Source organism: Canis lupus, chromosome 14 (assembly GCF_003254725.2).
Source record: "Canis lupus dingo isolate Sandy chromosome 14, ASM325472v2, whole genome shotgun sequence".
Lineage (NCBI taxonomy): Eukaryota > Metazoa > Chordata > Mammalia > Carnivora > Canidae > Canis > Canis lupus.
In genome coordinates this window covers 34,555,391-34,571,896 of record NC_064256.1, presented here as the reverse complement: position 1 = coordinate 34,571,896, position 16,506 = coordinate 34,555,391, and the positions used below count along the sequence as shown (strand labels likewise).

Here is a 16,506-nt window from a genome sequence, read left to right as displayed (position 1 = left end):
CTCAAACACGTGGAGGTTAAGGACCATCCTGCTAAAAGATGAAAGGGTCAACCAGGAAATTAAGGAAGAATTAAAAAGATTCATGGAAACTAATGAGAATGAAGATACAACCGTTCAAAATCTTTGGGATGCAGCAAAAGCAGTCCTAAGGGGGAAATACATCGCAATACAAGCATTCATTCAAAAACTGGAAAGAACTCAAATACAAAAGCTAACCTTACACATAAAGGAGCTAGAGAAAAAACAGCAAATAGATCCTACACCCAAGAGAAGAAGGGAGTTAATAAAGATTCGAGCAGAACTCAACGAAATCGAGACCAGAAGAACTGTGGAACAGATCAACAGAACCAGGAGTTGGTTTTTGAAAGAATTAATAAGACAGATAAACCATTAGCCAGCCTTATTAAAAAGAAGAGAGAGAAGACTCAATAAAATCATGAATGAGAAAGGAGAGATCACTACCAACACCAAGGAAATACAAACGATTTTAAAAACATATTATGAACAGCTATACGCCAATAAATTAGGCAATCTAGAAGAAATGGACGCATTCCTGGAAAGCCACAAACTACCAAAACTGGAACAGGAAGAAATAGAAAACCTTAACAGGCCAATAACCAGGGAGGAAATTGAAGCAGTCATCAAAAACCTCCCAAGACACAAGAGTCCAGGGCCAGATGGCTTCCCAGGGGAATTTTATCAAATGTTTAAAGAAGAAGCCATACCTATTCTCCTAAAGCTGTTTGGAAAGATAGAAAGAGATGGAGTACTTCCAAATTCGTTCTATGAGGCCAGCATCACCTTAATTCCAAAACCAGACAAAGACCCCACCAAAAAGGAGAATTACAGACCAATATCCCTGATGAACATGGATGCAAAAATTCTCAACAAGATACTGGCCAATAGGATCCAAGAGTACATTAAGAAAATTATTCACCATGACCAAGTAGGATTTATCCCTGGGACACAAGGCTGGTTCAACACCCGTAAAACAATCAATGTGATTCATCATATCAGCAAGAGAAAAACCAAGAACCATATGATCCTGTCATTAGATGCAGAGAAAGCATTTGACAAAATACAGCATCCATTTCTGATCAAAACTCTTCAGAGTGTAGGGATAGAGGGAACATTCCTCGACATCTTAAAAGCCATCTATGAAAAGCCCACAGCAAATATCATTCTCAATGGGGAAGCACTGGGAGCCTTTCCCCTAAGATCAGGAACAAGACAGGGATGTCCACTCTCACCACTGCTATTCAACATAGTACTGGAAGTCCTAGCCTCAGCAATCAGACAACAAAAAGACATTAAAGGCATTCAAATTGGCAAAGAAGAAGTCAAACTCTCCCTCTTTGCCGATGACATGATACTCTACATAGAAAACCCAAAAGCCTCCACCCCAAGATTGCTAGAACTCATACAGCAATTCGGTAGCGTCGCAGGATACAAAATCAATGCCCAGAAATCAGTGGCATTTCTATACACTAACAATGAGACTGAAGAAAGAGAAATTAAGGAGTCAATCCCATTTACAATTGCACCCAAAAGCATAAGATACCTAGGAATAAACCTAACCAAAGATGTAAAGGATCTATACCCTCAAAACTATAGAACACTTCTGAAAGAAATTGAGGAAGACACAAAGAGATGGAAAAATATTCCATGCTCATGGATTGGCAGAATTAATATTGTGAAAATGTCAATGTTACCCAGGGCAATATACACGTTTAATGCAATCCCTATCAAAATACCATGGACTTTCTTCAGAGAGTTAGAACAAATTATTTTATGATTTGTGTGGAATCAGAAAAGACCCCGAATAGCCAGGGGAATTTTAAAAAAGAAAACCATATCTGGGGGCATCACAATGCCAGATTTCAGGTTGTACTACAAAGCTGTGGTCATCAAGACAGTGTGGTACTGGCACAAAAACAGACACATAGATCAGTGGAACAGAATAGAGAACCCAGAAGTGGACCCTGGACTTTATGGTCAACTAATATTCGATAAAGGAGGAAAGACTATCCATTGGAAGAAAGTCAGTCTCTTCAATAAATGGTGCTGGGAAAATTGGACATCCACATGCAGAAGAATGAAACTAGACCACTCTCTTGCACCATACACAAAGATAAACTCAAAATGGATGAAAGATCTAAATGTGAGACAAGATTCCATCAAAATCCTAGAGAAGAACACAGGCAACACCCTTTTTGAACTCGGCCACAGTAACTTCTTGCAAGATACATCCACGAAGGCAAAAGAAACAAAAGCAAAAATGAACTATTGGGACTTCATCAAGATAAGAAGCTTTTGCACAGCAAAGGATACAGTCAACAAAACTCAAAGACAACCTACAGAATGGGAGAAGATATTTGCAAATGACGTATCAGATAAAGGGCTAGTTTCCAAGATCTATAAAGAACTTATTAAACTCAACACCAAAGAAACAAACAATCCAATCATGAAATGGGCAAAAGACATGAAGAGAAATCTCACAGAGGAAGACATAGACATGGCCAACATGCATATGAGAAAATGCTCTGCATCACTTGCCATCAGGGAAATACAAATCAAAACCACAATGAGATACCACCTCACACCAGTGAGAATGGGGAACATTAACAAGGCAGGAAGCCACAAATGTTGGAGAGGATGCGGAGAAAAGGGAACCCTCTTACATTGTTGGTGGGAATGTGAACTGGTACAGCCACTCTGGAAAACTGATGGAGGTTCCTCAAAGAGTTAAAAATAGACCTGCCCTACGACCCAGCAATTGCACTGTTGGGGATTTACCCCAAAGATACAAATGCAATGAAACGCCGGGACACCTGCACCCCGATGTTTATAGCAGCAATGGCCACGATAGCCAAACTGTGGAAGGAGCCTTGGTGTCCAACGAAAGATGAGTGGATAAAGAAGATGTGGTTTATGTGTACAATGGAATATTACTCAGCTATTAGAAATGACAAATACCCACCATTTGCTTCAACGTGGATGGAACTGGAGGGTATTATGCTGAGTGAAGTAAGCCAGTCGGAGAAGGACAAACATTATATGTTCTCATTCATGTGGGGAATATAAATAATAGTGAAAGGGAATATAAGGGAAGGGAGAAGAAATGTGTGGGAAATATCAGAAAGGGAGGACAGAACGTAAAGACTGCTAACTCTGGGAAACGAACTAGGGGTGGTAGAAGGGGAGGAGGGCAGGGGGGTGGGAGTGAATGGGTGACGGGCACTGGGGGTTATTCTGTATGTTAGTAAATTAAACACGAATAAAAAATAAATTAAAAAAAAATAAAAGAACAGCCTGCTTATGAGTGAAGACTTCCATCTAGAATTAAAATGTTTAGAAAATATAAAAAAATAGAAATAAAAAAATAAATCATGAACATAAATGTAAAATATGAACATAAAAAAATAAAGATAGAATAAGACAAAAATAAAATGAAAAATTGCGGTAAGAGCATGAAAGTTTTTGTGCTACCTAAATATATTTCAGATTATATCATGTTTTAAGAGAACCTGATATAAAAGTATATGAAACTATAAATATTTTATAATGATATACAAAAGGGCTTTAAAAAGTTAAAAAAAAAAAAGGGTGCTGGGTGGCTCAGTCAGTTAATAGTCCATCTCTTGATTTTGGCACAAGTCATGATCTCAGGTTCAAGAAATGGAGCCCCGTATCTGGCTCCATGCTTAGTGGGGAGTCTGCTTGAGATTCTCTCCCTCATCCTTTCTCTCTGGCCCTCCCCTCTGCTGCTCCCTATCTAAAATAAATAAATAAATCTTAAAAAATTGTTAAAAAACAAACCTTCCTAAATAATTTTAAATTTTATATTTTAGAGCTGTGATGAGTTATTATAGTTTTCATACAAGTTGGATGTATTTAAAATGTACAACTTGATAAGTTTAGACATCACTACATATCCATGAAATAATTACCACAGTCAAGATATTGAACATATCCATTACTTCCAGATTCTACTGCCTTTTGTAATCCTCTCCTCCCACACCTCTCAGCTGCCAATCCTCTTCCCCTACATCACTGACATACTTTCTGTCACTACAGATTATTTTGCATTTTCTAAAATTTGATATATGAAATCATACAGTATGTATTCTTTTTCATCTGGCTTCTTTTCATAACATAATTACTTTGAGATTCATTCATAATATTGTGTAAATTAACATTTCATTCATTTTTATTGCTGAGTAGTATTCCATTGTATGGATATGCCAAAATGTATATATCCATTCATCCATTGACATAAATTTGGGTTTTGGGCTATTAAAAATAAAACTGCTATAAATAGTCATACTCAGGTCTTTATGTGGACATATATTTTCATTTCTCTCAGGTAAATACCTAGAGATGGAATGGCTGGATCAGATGGTTGTATGTTCAACTTTTTAAGAAATTGCGAAACTATTTTCCAAATTGAGTTTACCATTTCATGTTCCCACCAGGAAAATATGGAGTAATAGTGGCTTCACATCATTGCCAACACTTTGCTAAAGTCAGTCTTTTTAGATTCCACCATTCTAATAGATGTGTCATGATATCTCAATTACGAATTTAATTTGCACTTCTCTGATGACTAACAATGTCTGGCATCTTTTTGTATGCTTGTTTCCTATATGCACATCTTCTCTGGCAAAATGTCTATTCAAATCTTTTGCCCATTTTTTTTTAAAGAACTTTTTAAAAGATTTTATTTATTTATTCATAGACAGAGAGAGAGGCAGAGGGAGAAGCAGGCTCCACGCAGGGAGCCTGACGCGGGACTCGTTTCCGGGGCTCCAGGATCATACTCCGGGCTGCGGGCAGCGCCAAACCACTGTGCCACCGGGGCTGCCCTTGCCCATTTTTCAATTGGGTTGCTGGTAGTCTTATTATTGTGCTTTGGGAGTTCTTTGTATATTTTGGACACAGTTCCTTTATATATAACTTACAAATATTTTCTCCCAGATTTTGGTGTATCTTTTCATTTCTTAAAAGTATTTTACAAATAGCAAAGATCTTGATTTTGTGAAGTCTAATTTATCATTTTTTTCTCTTTTATGAATTGTGCCTTTGGTGCTGTATCTAGGAAATCTTTGCTATATTCAAAGCCACAAAGATTTTCTACTGGATTTTCTTATGGAAGTTTTCTAATTTTAGGTTTTATAGTAAGGTCTGTAATCCATTTTGAGTTAATTTATCCATAATCTGAGGTATGGATTGAGGATGATTATTTTGTATATAGTTGTATAGAAGTATAGCATCATTTCTTGAAAAGACTCTACATTCACTATTGAATTGATTTTGGGCTTTTGTTTAAATACAATTAACCATATACGTGTGGGTCTATTTCTTAACTCTATGTTGATCTATTGATCTATTTGCTTATTTTTGTGCTAATAATAGCACATTATTCCCATTAATATAGCTGTATACTAAGAAGTGAAATTAGGTATGACAAATCCTCCAACTTTGTTCTTTTTCAAAGTTGTTTTGCTTATTTTATCCTTTTGAATTTCCATTTAGAATCAGTTTGTCAAATTTTACAAAAATCCTGCTGAAATATTGATTGGTATTGCCTTGAACCTGTAGGTCAATTTGGGGACAACTCACATCCCAATGATATGGAATCTTCTTATTCATGTATATGGTATATCCCTCAATTTATTTAGGTCTCTTTTTATTTTTCTTAGTGATATTTTGTATATTTCAGTGTGTGGATCTTATAATCTTTTATCAAATTTAGCCCCAAGTATTTCATAATTTTGATACTACTGTATGTGACATTATTTTTTAAATTTCAATTCCTATTTTTGATTTCTATATATTTATCATGTATTCTGCAACCTTGCTAAGCTCAATTATCTTTTTAGTACCTTTTTGTTGTGTGCATTCCATAGGATGGTTTAGATAGATAATTGTGTTATTTTTGAATAAAGACAGTTTTCTATTTTTCTTTCGTCTGGATGCCTTTTATTTTTTGGCCTTATTGGATAGGCTGGAAGTTGGCACAATGTTGACTAGCAATGGTGGGAAGTGTACATCATTGCCTTGTTCTTGATCTAAGTCTTTTACGACTGAGAATATTAGCCGTAGATCTTTTGTTGATGCCCTTTATCAGGTTGAGACAATTTCTTTCAATTCCTAGTTTGCTGAGTTATTAGGAATAGACAGTACATTTTGTCAAAAGAATTTTCTGCATTGATTGAGATGATTAGCTAGTTATTTCATTTAATTTTTTTAATAGGAAGAATTACATTAATTTCTTAATGTTAAATCAAACTTGTGTTTCTTAGATAAGTCCTACTTGGTGATGATATATTATTCTTTTTATACATTGCTTTTAGATTTACTAAAATTTTGTTAAGAATTTTTCCATCTATGTTCATGAGGGGTATTTATCTATAATTTTATTTTCTTGTAATATCTTTAATAATTTTGATACCAGAATAATGTTGGTCTCATAGAATAGGAGCTCTTTCCTCTTCAATTTTTTGATTGGTAGAATTCACCAGTTAAGCCAACTGGGGTTGAGGTTTTCTTTAAGGAAAAAGTTTTCACTAAAAATTCAATTTCCTTTTAATAGATATAAGATTTTTTAAGCTATTAATTTATTCTTTTTAAAATTAATTTACTTTTGAGTGGGCTTTGGTAGTTCATGCCTTTCAAAGAATTTGTCCATTTCATCTAAGTTGTAGAATTTATTTGCATAAATGTTTTCATAAGATTATCTTATTAAAAGAATTTTAATATCTGTAGAACCTGTTGTGATGTCACCGCTCTCAGTCTTGATGTTGGTAATTTGTGTTTTTTTTCTTAAATTTCATATTTTTTAAAAACTTGAGTTATTTTTTTAAGTTTTAATTTAAAGTCCAGTTGGTTAACATGTAGTGTAATTGTTAGTTTCAGGTGTACAATATAGTGTTTCAACACTTCCATACATCGCTCATCACAAGTGCAATCCTTAATTCCCATCACCTATTTAATCCACCCCCTCATTCACCTCTTCCCTGGTAACCATCAGTTTGTTCTCTATAGTTAAGAGTCTGTTTCTTGGTTTGCCCCTCTCTCTCTCTTTCTCTCTTTTTCCCTTTGCCTGTTTGTTTTGTTTCTTAAATTCCACATATGAGTGAAATCATATGTTATTTGTCTTTCTCTGACTGACTTATTTTGCTTAGCATAATATTCTCTAGCTCCATCCATATCATTGCAAATAGCAAGATTTTATTATTTTTTTATGGCTGAGTAATATTCTGTTGTATATATACTGCATCTTTATCCATTCATCAGTAGATGAACACTTCAGCTGTTTCCATAATGTGGCTATTGTAGATAATGCTTCTAGAAACATCTGGGTGCATGTATTCCTTTGAATTAGTATTTTTGTATTCTTTGGGTAAATACTTAGTAGTGTAATGGCTGGATTGTAGGGTACATTTTGATTATATTTGGTTTTATTTTCATTCAGTTCAAAATACTTTTGAATTTCTCTTTTGATTTCTTCTTTGATACATGCATTATTTGGAAATGTTTCAAGATTTTCAGGCCACTTTCTGTCTTGATTTCTTTTCTTTTCTTTTTTTTGTTTTTTTTTTGTTTTTTTACGATTTTATTTTTAAGTAATCTCTACACTTAACATGGGGCTTGAAACTACAACTCTGAAATCAAGAGTTGCATGCTCTACTAACTGACCAAGCCAGGTGCCCCTCTGTTTTTAATTTCTGATGTAATTCTACCTTGGTTAGGTAATATAATTTTCATTATTTGAATTTTAAAAAATATATTGAGACCTGTAGTATGCTTACAATATGGTCTATTTTGATAAATGTTTCAGATGCGTTTGAGAAGAATGTGTATTCTTCTGCTGATATGTGGAGTCTTCTGTAAATGTCTATTAGGTTAAGCTGGTTGAGAGTGCTATTAAAGTCATCTCTATCCCTGTGAATTTTTGTCCATTTGCTTTATCAATATTTAAGAGAAGTATTGAAATCTCTGACTAAAATGGTAACTTTTTAAAAAATATTTTATTTATTTATTCATGAGAGACACACAGAGAGAGAGAGAGAGAGGCAGAGACACAGGCAGAGGGAGAAGTAGGCCCCATGCAGGGAGCCTAACATGGGACTCAATCCTGGGTCTCCAGGAAAACACCCCAGGCCGAAGGCGGTGCTAAACCACTAAGCCCCCCGGGCTGCCCTAAAATGGTAAATTTTTATTTCTCTTTTCAGTTCTTGATAAATTGATCCTTTTACAATTATGAAAATAGCCTTTTTATTTCTGGTATTTTTTTCTCTGAAATTGACATTGACTACTATCAACATCACAGTCTATCTTCAAGTAATATCGTATACCATTTAGGAACCTTAAAAATAGAATATTTCCATTTCTCCCTGCAGTCTTTTGGCTATTGTTTTTATAAATTTTTGCTTATACTTTATTCTGTTATAAGCCTGATAGTATAATGTTATTTTTTTCTTAGAAAAGTAAATTATTTTAAAAACATACTTAAAAAAGCATTATTAGGGTGCTTGGATGTCTCAGTCAGTAGAACATGAGACTTGATCTTAGGGTCATGAGTTCAATCCCCATGTTGGGCATGGAGCCTAATTAAAAGAATTATTAATCATTATTATATTAACACATTTATTTACTATTTTTGATATTCTCATTCCTTTGTGTAGATTCAGATTTCCATATGGTATCATCTTCCTTCTGACTGAAGGCTTTCTTTTAACATTTCTAGGAGTGTAGGTCTGCTGGTGAGAAATTATTTTAGACTTTTTTTTCCTCTGAAAACTTCTGTACTTTGCCTTCAATTTTGAGAAATATTTTTCTGCATGTAGCATTTTAATTTGAGCTTTTTTCCCTTTTAAGATATTATTCTATTGTCTTCTAGTTTGCCTTGTTTCTAATGAGAAGTTTGTGATTTTATTTTTTCCCCCCTATACATCATATGCTGATTTTCTCTGGCTGTTTTAAAATTTTCTCCTTATTTTAGGTTTTAAGCAATTTTATTATGATGTGCCTTTGCGTAGTGTAACTTAGGTTTCTTGTATTTGGAATTTATTAAGCTTTTTGAACCTGTGAGTTTTTAGTTTTCATCAAAAAATTTTTCATTGTTTATTCAAAAGTTTTTGCCTTTCTTTTGGGGACATGTGAAAAATAGTTATAATAACTTTTTATTGGGGGCACCTGGGTGGCTCAGTGGTTGAGCATCTGCCTTTGGCTCTGGTTGTGATCCAGGGATCCTGGGATTGAGTCCCGCATCAGTCTCTACGGAGAGCCTGCTTTTCCCTCTGCCTATGTCCCTGCTTCTCTGTGTGTCTCTCATGAATAAGTAAATTAAATCTTTAAAACAGAAAGAAAAAACCCACAACTGTTTATTGTTCCTACTAATTCTACCAAGTGTGTCATTTCTGGGTCTGCTTCTATTGATTTAGTTTCTCTTCATTTTTGGGAACTCTTCCTGCTTCTTTACTGGTGATTTTTGATTGGATGCCAGACACTAAATTTTACTCACTGGGTTTGTTTTTTTTTTTGAAAAATTTTATTTATTTATCTAAGAATTTTCAAGATTTTATTTATTCATGAGAGACACAGAGACAGAGAGAGGCAGAGACATAGGCAGAGGGAGAAGCAGGCTCCATGCAGGGAGCCTGGTGTGGGACTTGTGGGACTCGATCCCGGGTCTCCAGGATCACGCCCTGGGCTAAAGGCTGCGCTAAACTGCTGAGCCACCCAGGCTGCCCATTTTTTGAAAAATTTTAAAAAGATTTTTTTTTTTTTTTTTAGATTTTATTTACTTGAGAGAGAGTGAGAGAGCGTGGAGGAACAGGGGGAGAGGCAGAGGGCAAGAAGACTCCCTGCTGAACTTGGGAGCCTGATGTAGGGCTCTATCTCAGGGCCTTGAGATCATGACCTAAACCAAGTTAGATGCTTAGCCACCTGAACCATCTAGGTATCCCAAAGATTTTATTTTTTAAGTAATCCCTATACCCAATATGGGGCTCAAATTGTAATCCTGAAATCAAGAGTTGTATGCTCTATCAACATTTATTGAGCCAGGTGCCCCAGTATTTTTGAATTCTTATATATATTATTGAGCTTTATACCGGGACACATTTAGGTTACTTGGAAACAGTTTGATCCTTTTGAGGTTTGCTTTTAGGTGTTGTTAGTTGGGCTCAGATCTGCATTTAGCATGGGGCTATTTCCAACCTTCCCCCCACCCCTCCCAGGGTAATATCTACCTTAATCTCTAACTCAATGACCCATGAATTTAGAAACTGCTCATTCCAGCTGGTTTAATAAGAACTACTCTTAAACTGGTGGTTATCAGAGGGGAGGGATGGGTTAAATAGGTGATAGGGATTATGGAGTGCCCTTGTCATGATGAGCACTGGCTGATGTATGGAAGTGTTGAATCACTATACTGTACACCTGAAACTAATATAACATTGTATGTTAACTAACTGGAATTAAAATAAAAACTTAAAAAATAATAAGAACTACTCCTGGCCCTTTGTGAGCCTTTGTGAAAAGATTGTTCCTTTCATCCTTTCTGGTAGATCTTTCCTCTGTCTTTGGCAGTTTTCTCAATAAATGCTCTGATCATTACTTGGATGAAAACTCAATGCAGAACCTATGGAGATCTCTGGAACTCTGAGGAGCTCTCTAAATTCTCTTTTTCATTCTTTACAATGAGGATGTTCCTTAATATGGCTGCCTGGGTTCTGCATGGATATCCCCTGCTAGTTCCAAGGCTTGGAAACAACCCGGGCAGTAATCTGGACCAATGATAAGATTCACCTCATTTGTTTCCCTTTCCTCAAGGATCATGATCTTGTTCTGCCTGATGTCCAGTGTTAGAAAACTGTCTTACATGTTTTCTTCCATTTCTTAGGTGTTTCAAGCAGAAAGGTAAATCCAGTTCCTGTTAACCTACCTTGGCTGGAAGCAGAAATCTAATTTCATCTGGATTTCACAGCAATCAACACAAATGATCTCTTCCTCTTTTGTAACACTTTTTTATTTTTATTTTTTAGGAAACAAGGGGAAATTAAATTTATTTTAAAAATGTTATTTTATTTAATTAAAATTAAATTAATTAACATATAGTATATTATTACTTTCAGAGTTAGAGTTCAGTGACCCATCAGTTGCATATAACACCCAGTGCTCATTATGTCATGTGCCCTCCTTAATGCCCATCATGCATTTACCCCAGCACCCCTCCCCCAGCAACCCTCAGTTTGTTTCCTATATCTGTAACACTTTTCTGTGTTAGTTTCTATGATACCATACTCCCTTGGCTTTCCTATTATTTTCCAGCCATTCTTTAGGCTCCTTTGTTGGCTACTGCTTTTCTACCGGAATTTAAATTTTGTGGAATTTTGCGGTATCCTGCTTTTCCATTTCCTGTCCTAGTTGCTTCTCCACCTGCAATTTATCTCTCATTAGATAGCTTTAATCAAATCCAACAGGTCCATTAACCACCATCATCTCTCCCATGCCCTCTTCTCCCGGATCTCACTCTGGTTCCCAAACACCATTCTCCACACAGCAGCCAACTCAAATAAATCACTTCATCACTCTTCGGAATAAGACCCTTTTAATGCAGCAGTTCTTAACCTGCTTTGTGCCATGGATCCCTGTGTCAGACTGGTGAAGTCTGGGGACTCCTTGCCAGAATTTATAACAATGTGCTAAATAACGCATAGGTCTCAAAGAAAACCAATTAACTGAAATATAGTATTCAAAATATTTAAAAAATTTGAAGTTATGATACAGTTATGGTTGTGCTTCATTATTAGCACATTAAATAACAAGATATAATAGTGATGAGTGTAAAGATATTCTAACATATTTATAATAACTGTAATGTGGTATCAAAATTTCTGTGATTTTCAGGGGTGCCTGGGTGGCTCAGTTGGTTAAGCATCTGATTCTTGATACTGGCTTAGGTCATGATTTCAGGGTCATGAGACTCAGCCAAGCATTGGCTCTGAACTCAGTAAAGTCTGCTTGAGATTCTCTCTCTTCTTCTTTCTCTGTTCTACCCTCTGCCATGCTCACGTGCTCTCTCTCTTTCTCAAATAAATAAGTAAATCTTTTAAAAAACAATTCTGTGATTTTCATTGGTGACATCATTGGCATTGGTAATACTATTGTAGTTTGTTGTTTATATTCATAATTAAATTAATTTTTTATCAATGACAGGTGGAAAAAAGTTATGATTTTTTTTTTCATTCAGGATCATTGTCTCTGAATTCTATCCAGATTTTTCTTGTGGATCATGGACTACTGGTTAAAAACCCCTGGTGACTTTTTGTTAGAGTAAGTAAAGAATCTAAAACTGTTACTATGATCTACAAGGTTCTACATGATCTGGCTCCTGAGTATCTCACACAACTCTCTCACCATCCTCTCTTCTTATTCACTGTGCCCCCAACTCCTTATATTAACTATTCCTCCTATTTAAAATAATACCATCTTTGTCCTGATTTCTGATTTATTACCTCTTGGGTCCAAATTCACTCTTTTACCTTATAAATATTTTCCATTTACCAGCTAGTAAGATGCCAAGCCCTGTCTGTTGAGGGTACTGGAAAAACATTGCAGGAGGAGGGAATTTTTCTTCCTGCTCTTTCTACTGGCTTACTGGGTAGGCTCCTCCAGGATAAGCTTTTTTCCTCTACTGCTTTGCTTGCACAGTTTTATTAAGAATTAGGTACCTGCTGAGTACAGTTTTATCCTATGTTTGGCCACCAAGTGCTTTCTCCAGCTCTTTGCTTAGCCAGGAGAAGTGTAACTGTGGGACTCAGAGAGCACTGGCCTGTGTTTCAGCCAGGTCACTAATGCCCTCATCCTCCTACACATGGAACTGTACTTAGCTCCTGAGGAGGGCAACCTCCCCAGCTCCTGGTTCCAACAGTGCGCCGGAGCTTCTCCTGGTACCAATAGGCTCTGGCATGCAATAAGACAGATTTCCGGCAAACTCTACCAAGTGAGGTAACTTAGCAACTTCTCTGCCATCCAATGAACTAAAGCTGCACTCTTTGAAGTGAGGCATGAATCTCAGCCTTGGTTGGGGGAGAAGAATGAGGGCTCTTCCTTGGGTCTCTACTTCAACTTCAGTAGTGGTTGCTAATTCTATCCGCTACTTCTGCATTCTTTAGAGTTCTCTTAGTTTTCACTAGCCAATTACTCTTATGCCTAAAGGAACTAGAAAAAGAAGAACAAAGCCCATTCTTAAGAGATTTCTTGCCCCCCAAATGACCTGTGACATAAATACTGTCTTTTTTGAGGGCATCTCTCTCTCTCTCTCTTTTAAGATTTTATTTATTTATTAATGAGAGACACAGAGAGAGAGGCAGAGACATAGGCAGAGAGAGAAGCAGGTTCCCCACAAGGGACCTCATGTGGAACTCGATCCCAGGACCCTGGATCATGACCTGAGCCAAAGGCAGACACTTAACCACTGAGCCACCCAAGCACCCCTGAGGGCCTCTTTCTTAGAGCATCACAGTGATATTATAGTGAAGTTTGGGTAAGACATGTTTTGTACAATTAGCACTACAGTAATATGTTATTGTAAACTCTAAATATTACAAGAGTTAGATAAAAGATAATTGGAGAACATGTAGATAAAACTTGTTGATAGCTAAACCATTACCTCTTTATATTGGATGGATTCCTCAGACTTGTCAGGAAGGTCTGACTTGATGCTATTCATAGAACACAGAGGAACTGAGTTGATATTTTTTTCAATAGAATATGCCATTGATTCTATCTGTTCATCAGCTTTTTTAATATCCTTAAATGAAGAATATACATGTTACCATTAGAATAATGTTTTCAAAATTCAAAAGACTTTTAGTAAGCATTCCTCTAAAGTTGTATTGCCTCTGATACTGAAAGTGATACATTCCTGTGCAGCTTTTTTTTTAATGATTTTTATTTATTTATTCATGAGAGAGGCAGAGACATAGGCAAAAGAAGTAGGCTCCATGCAGGGAGCCCATTGTGGGACTCAATCCCAGGACTCCAGGATCACACCCTGAGCCAAAGGCAGACACTCAACTGCTGAGCCACCCAGGTTTCCCTCTATGCAGCTTTTGTTGAAGTTCTCAGGCTTAATAGGGAGCTGGTAATTCCAACTTATACTAAAATGTTGGTGGGTGACGATAGCTTATTGTGTCTTTTTTTCCAAAGACCTGTATAATTAACTGGAGAAAACAATGCCTTAGTTCAAAAGAATTATTCCATTAGTAGGGACAGATTTTAGTAAAAAGAGCTTTGTGAGGGAGATGACACAAAGATACTCTTTCTGACTCCTTTCTATCTAGTCTTTTTTGGAGCTTATAAGCCTAATAACATAGCTAAGCACTTAAATGTGATGCTGGCCTTGGGCCTGAGAAAGATCTTAGGAGACAAGAACATTTTCCAGGTCTGCAATTGCTGCCCATTCCAAACTGTTCAGAAAGCAAAATCAATTGGACCAGCTCCCACAGGACAAGAAATCCCAGAGACATCAAGTTAACTTTAAAAAGACTGTTTAAATCCTAGGATAGGATGACATTCTAAACCAGACTGCTGTAAATCTAGTTTTTGCTTTTCTTGCTACTCAGAGAAATGAGACCAAATTTAGTGAAATAAATGAACTACATATTCTCTGCTTATTTGAATGTGGTGTGAGTAAATCTGTGACTTCCCCATGAAGACATGGGGAGGGACACAAGACAGAAATGAGTAGCCCAGTTTGGATGATGGTGTCCCAGACCAGGGTTGGGAACAGAGGTAGAAAGCCTTAGGTGGATTTAGGTGCAAAGGAGAATATGCACATGGAAGGCTTTCCATGACTGTGATTATTTGACAAACTTAATAACTGTTAATCAGGCATCTCAAAGTACAATAAACTTTAGCCAGCCTTGTAGTATCCCTAATCAGACATTCTTCTATGCTATCACTTTCTCTTTTTTTCTAGAAATTTCTCTATGAAGAAAGAAATCTTTTATTTGGCTTTTTTTCAGGAGCCATTTACTTTGTGTCAAGTTTTTTGTTTGTTTCTTGTTTTTTTTTTTTTTTTTTTTTTTGTGGCAAGTTTAAAATAAAATTTCAACCTCTTCTCAAAATAAATTTTTCTAAGAATGTTCTTTAACAGGTCAGAGACAAGTTCTTTTCCTGAGAAGGCTGCTAAACAAAATAATGATCACAGGAAGTTTTGGTATGTATCTCTCTTGTTTTTACTTCATTTTCATATGAAAAATCACTAAAGGAATATGTCTGAAAATAATCATGTATGTTCAAGATAAATAATTATAGCATTAATCTTTCTGGTTTGAATTTTTCTAAAAAGTTTGATTGGATAATGCTAGTATTAGTAATATAATAAAATTTAGTACACCAACAATGATTCTAAGCACTTTACATGAATGATTCATTTAATCTCACAGTAATTCATAAGTAAATTATTCTTATTTTCCCCATGTTAAAGATTAGAAAACTGAGGCACAGAAAATTTAAATAACTCACCTAAGATCCTAAAACTAGTAAGTGGCAGAGTCAGGATTTCAAATTAATAGTGTCTCCAGAGCCCATAACCCCTAATCACTGCTATGCTGCTTCTTGGAAATGATTCTATTATCAACATTAACTTTGTAGTACTTATGATCATCATGGAGTCTAATAAACTGATTCATTTGGACGCTATAGGTATAGTGGCAAATAAACACTTCTAGAGTTTCAGAAATGAATTACTGCGTATGTAGATATCAAGGATGTTATATTTACTATGTAGTACCCAGAATACTGTAGTTGATCATTTAATATTAATGGTATTGTTTTATCAGGATGAACATTATTTTGGGAGACTACCAATCCATTTTGAATAAGGTGTTTTAAATATTTATATATTTATACCACAAATATTCCACTTTAATTTTCCTAACATTGTGAAACTCTTTAACTTAAGACCTAATAATAGAGTTTTTGTTTAATTTTAATGAAAAATAAGGACATATTACTTCAAAGAAAGATCTCAGTGTAGTAGTTTAAAAAAACATCTCAAAATAGGGTTCATTTAACCATAGCTATTTATTTATTTTAAAAGACTTTTATTTGTGCATGAGAGACACACAGAGAGAGAGAGAGAGAGAGAGAGAGAGAGAGAGAGGCAGAGACACAGGCAGAGGGAGAAGCAGGCTCCATGCAGGAAGCCGGACGTGGGACTCTATCCTGAGTCTCCAGGATCAGGCCCTGGGTTGAAGGCGGCGCTTAAACCGCTGAGCCACCAGGGCTGCCCTATATTTATTTTAAATAAGTTTGAAAATATGGAACTTAATAATTTTAGAAATTATTAAGTCTACTCTGGAATGAAAATGATGCAAATTTAACTAGCATATAAAAGCTAATTTATTTATTTATTTATTTATTTATTTATTTATTTATGATTTTATTTATTTATTCCTGAGAGACACAGAGAGAGAGGCAGAGATG

At 35.7% G+C, this 16,506-nt stretch overlaps 1 protein-coding gene and 1 long non-coding RNA gene across 2 annotated transcripts in view; one reads left to right on the top strand and one right to left on the bottom strand.

The window, feature by feature from the left end:
* The window catches only part of ABCB5 (ATP binding cassette subfamily B member 5), a 161,836-nt gene that overhangs the window by 53,367 nt on the left and 91,963 nt on the right, over window positions 1-16,506 (bottom strand). Inside the window, 1 exon segment of the mRNA XM_035698671.2 lies at window positions 13,685-13,825. Coding sequence (XP_035554564.2) covers window positions 13,685-13,825 — 141 coding nt within the window.
* LOC112670552 (uncharacterized) lies at window positions 10,727-15,240 on the top strand. The gene is made up of 3 exons (XR_003143025.2): window positions 10,727-10,929; window positions 12,263-12,345; window positions 15,173-15,240. It is a non-coding gene; the product is annotated as an uncharacterized LOC112670552 (long non-coding RNA).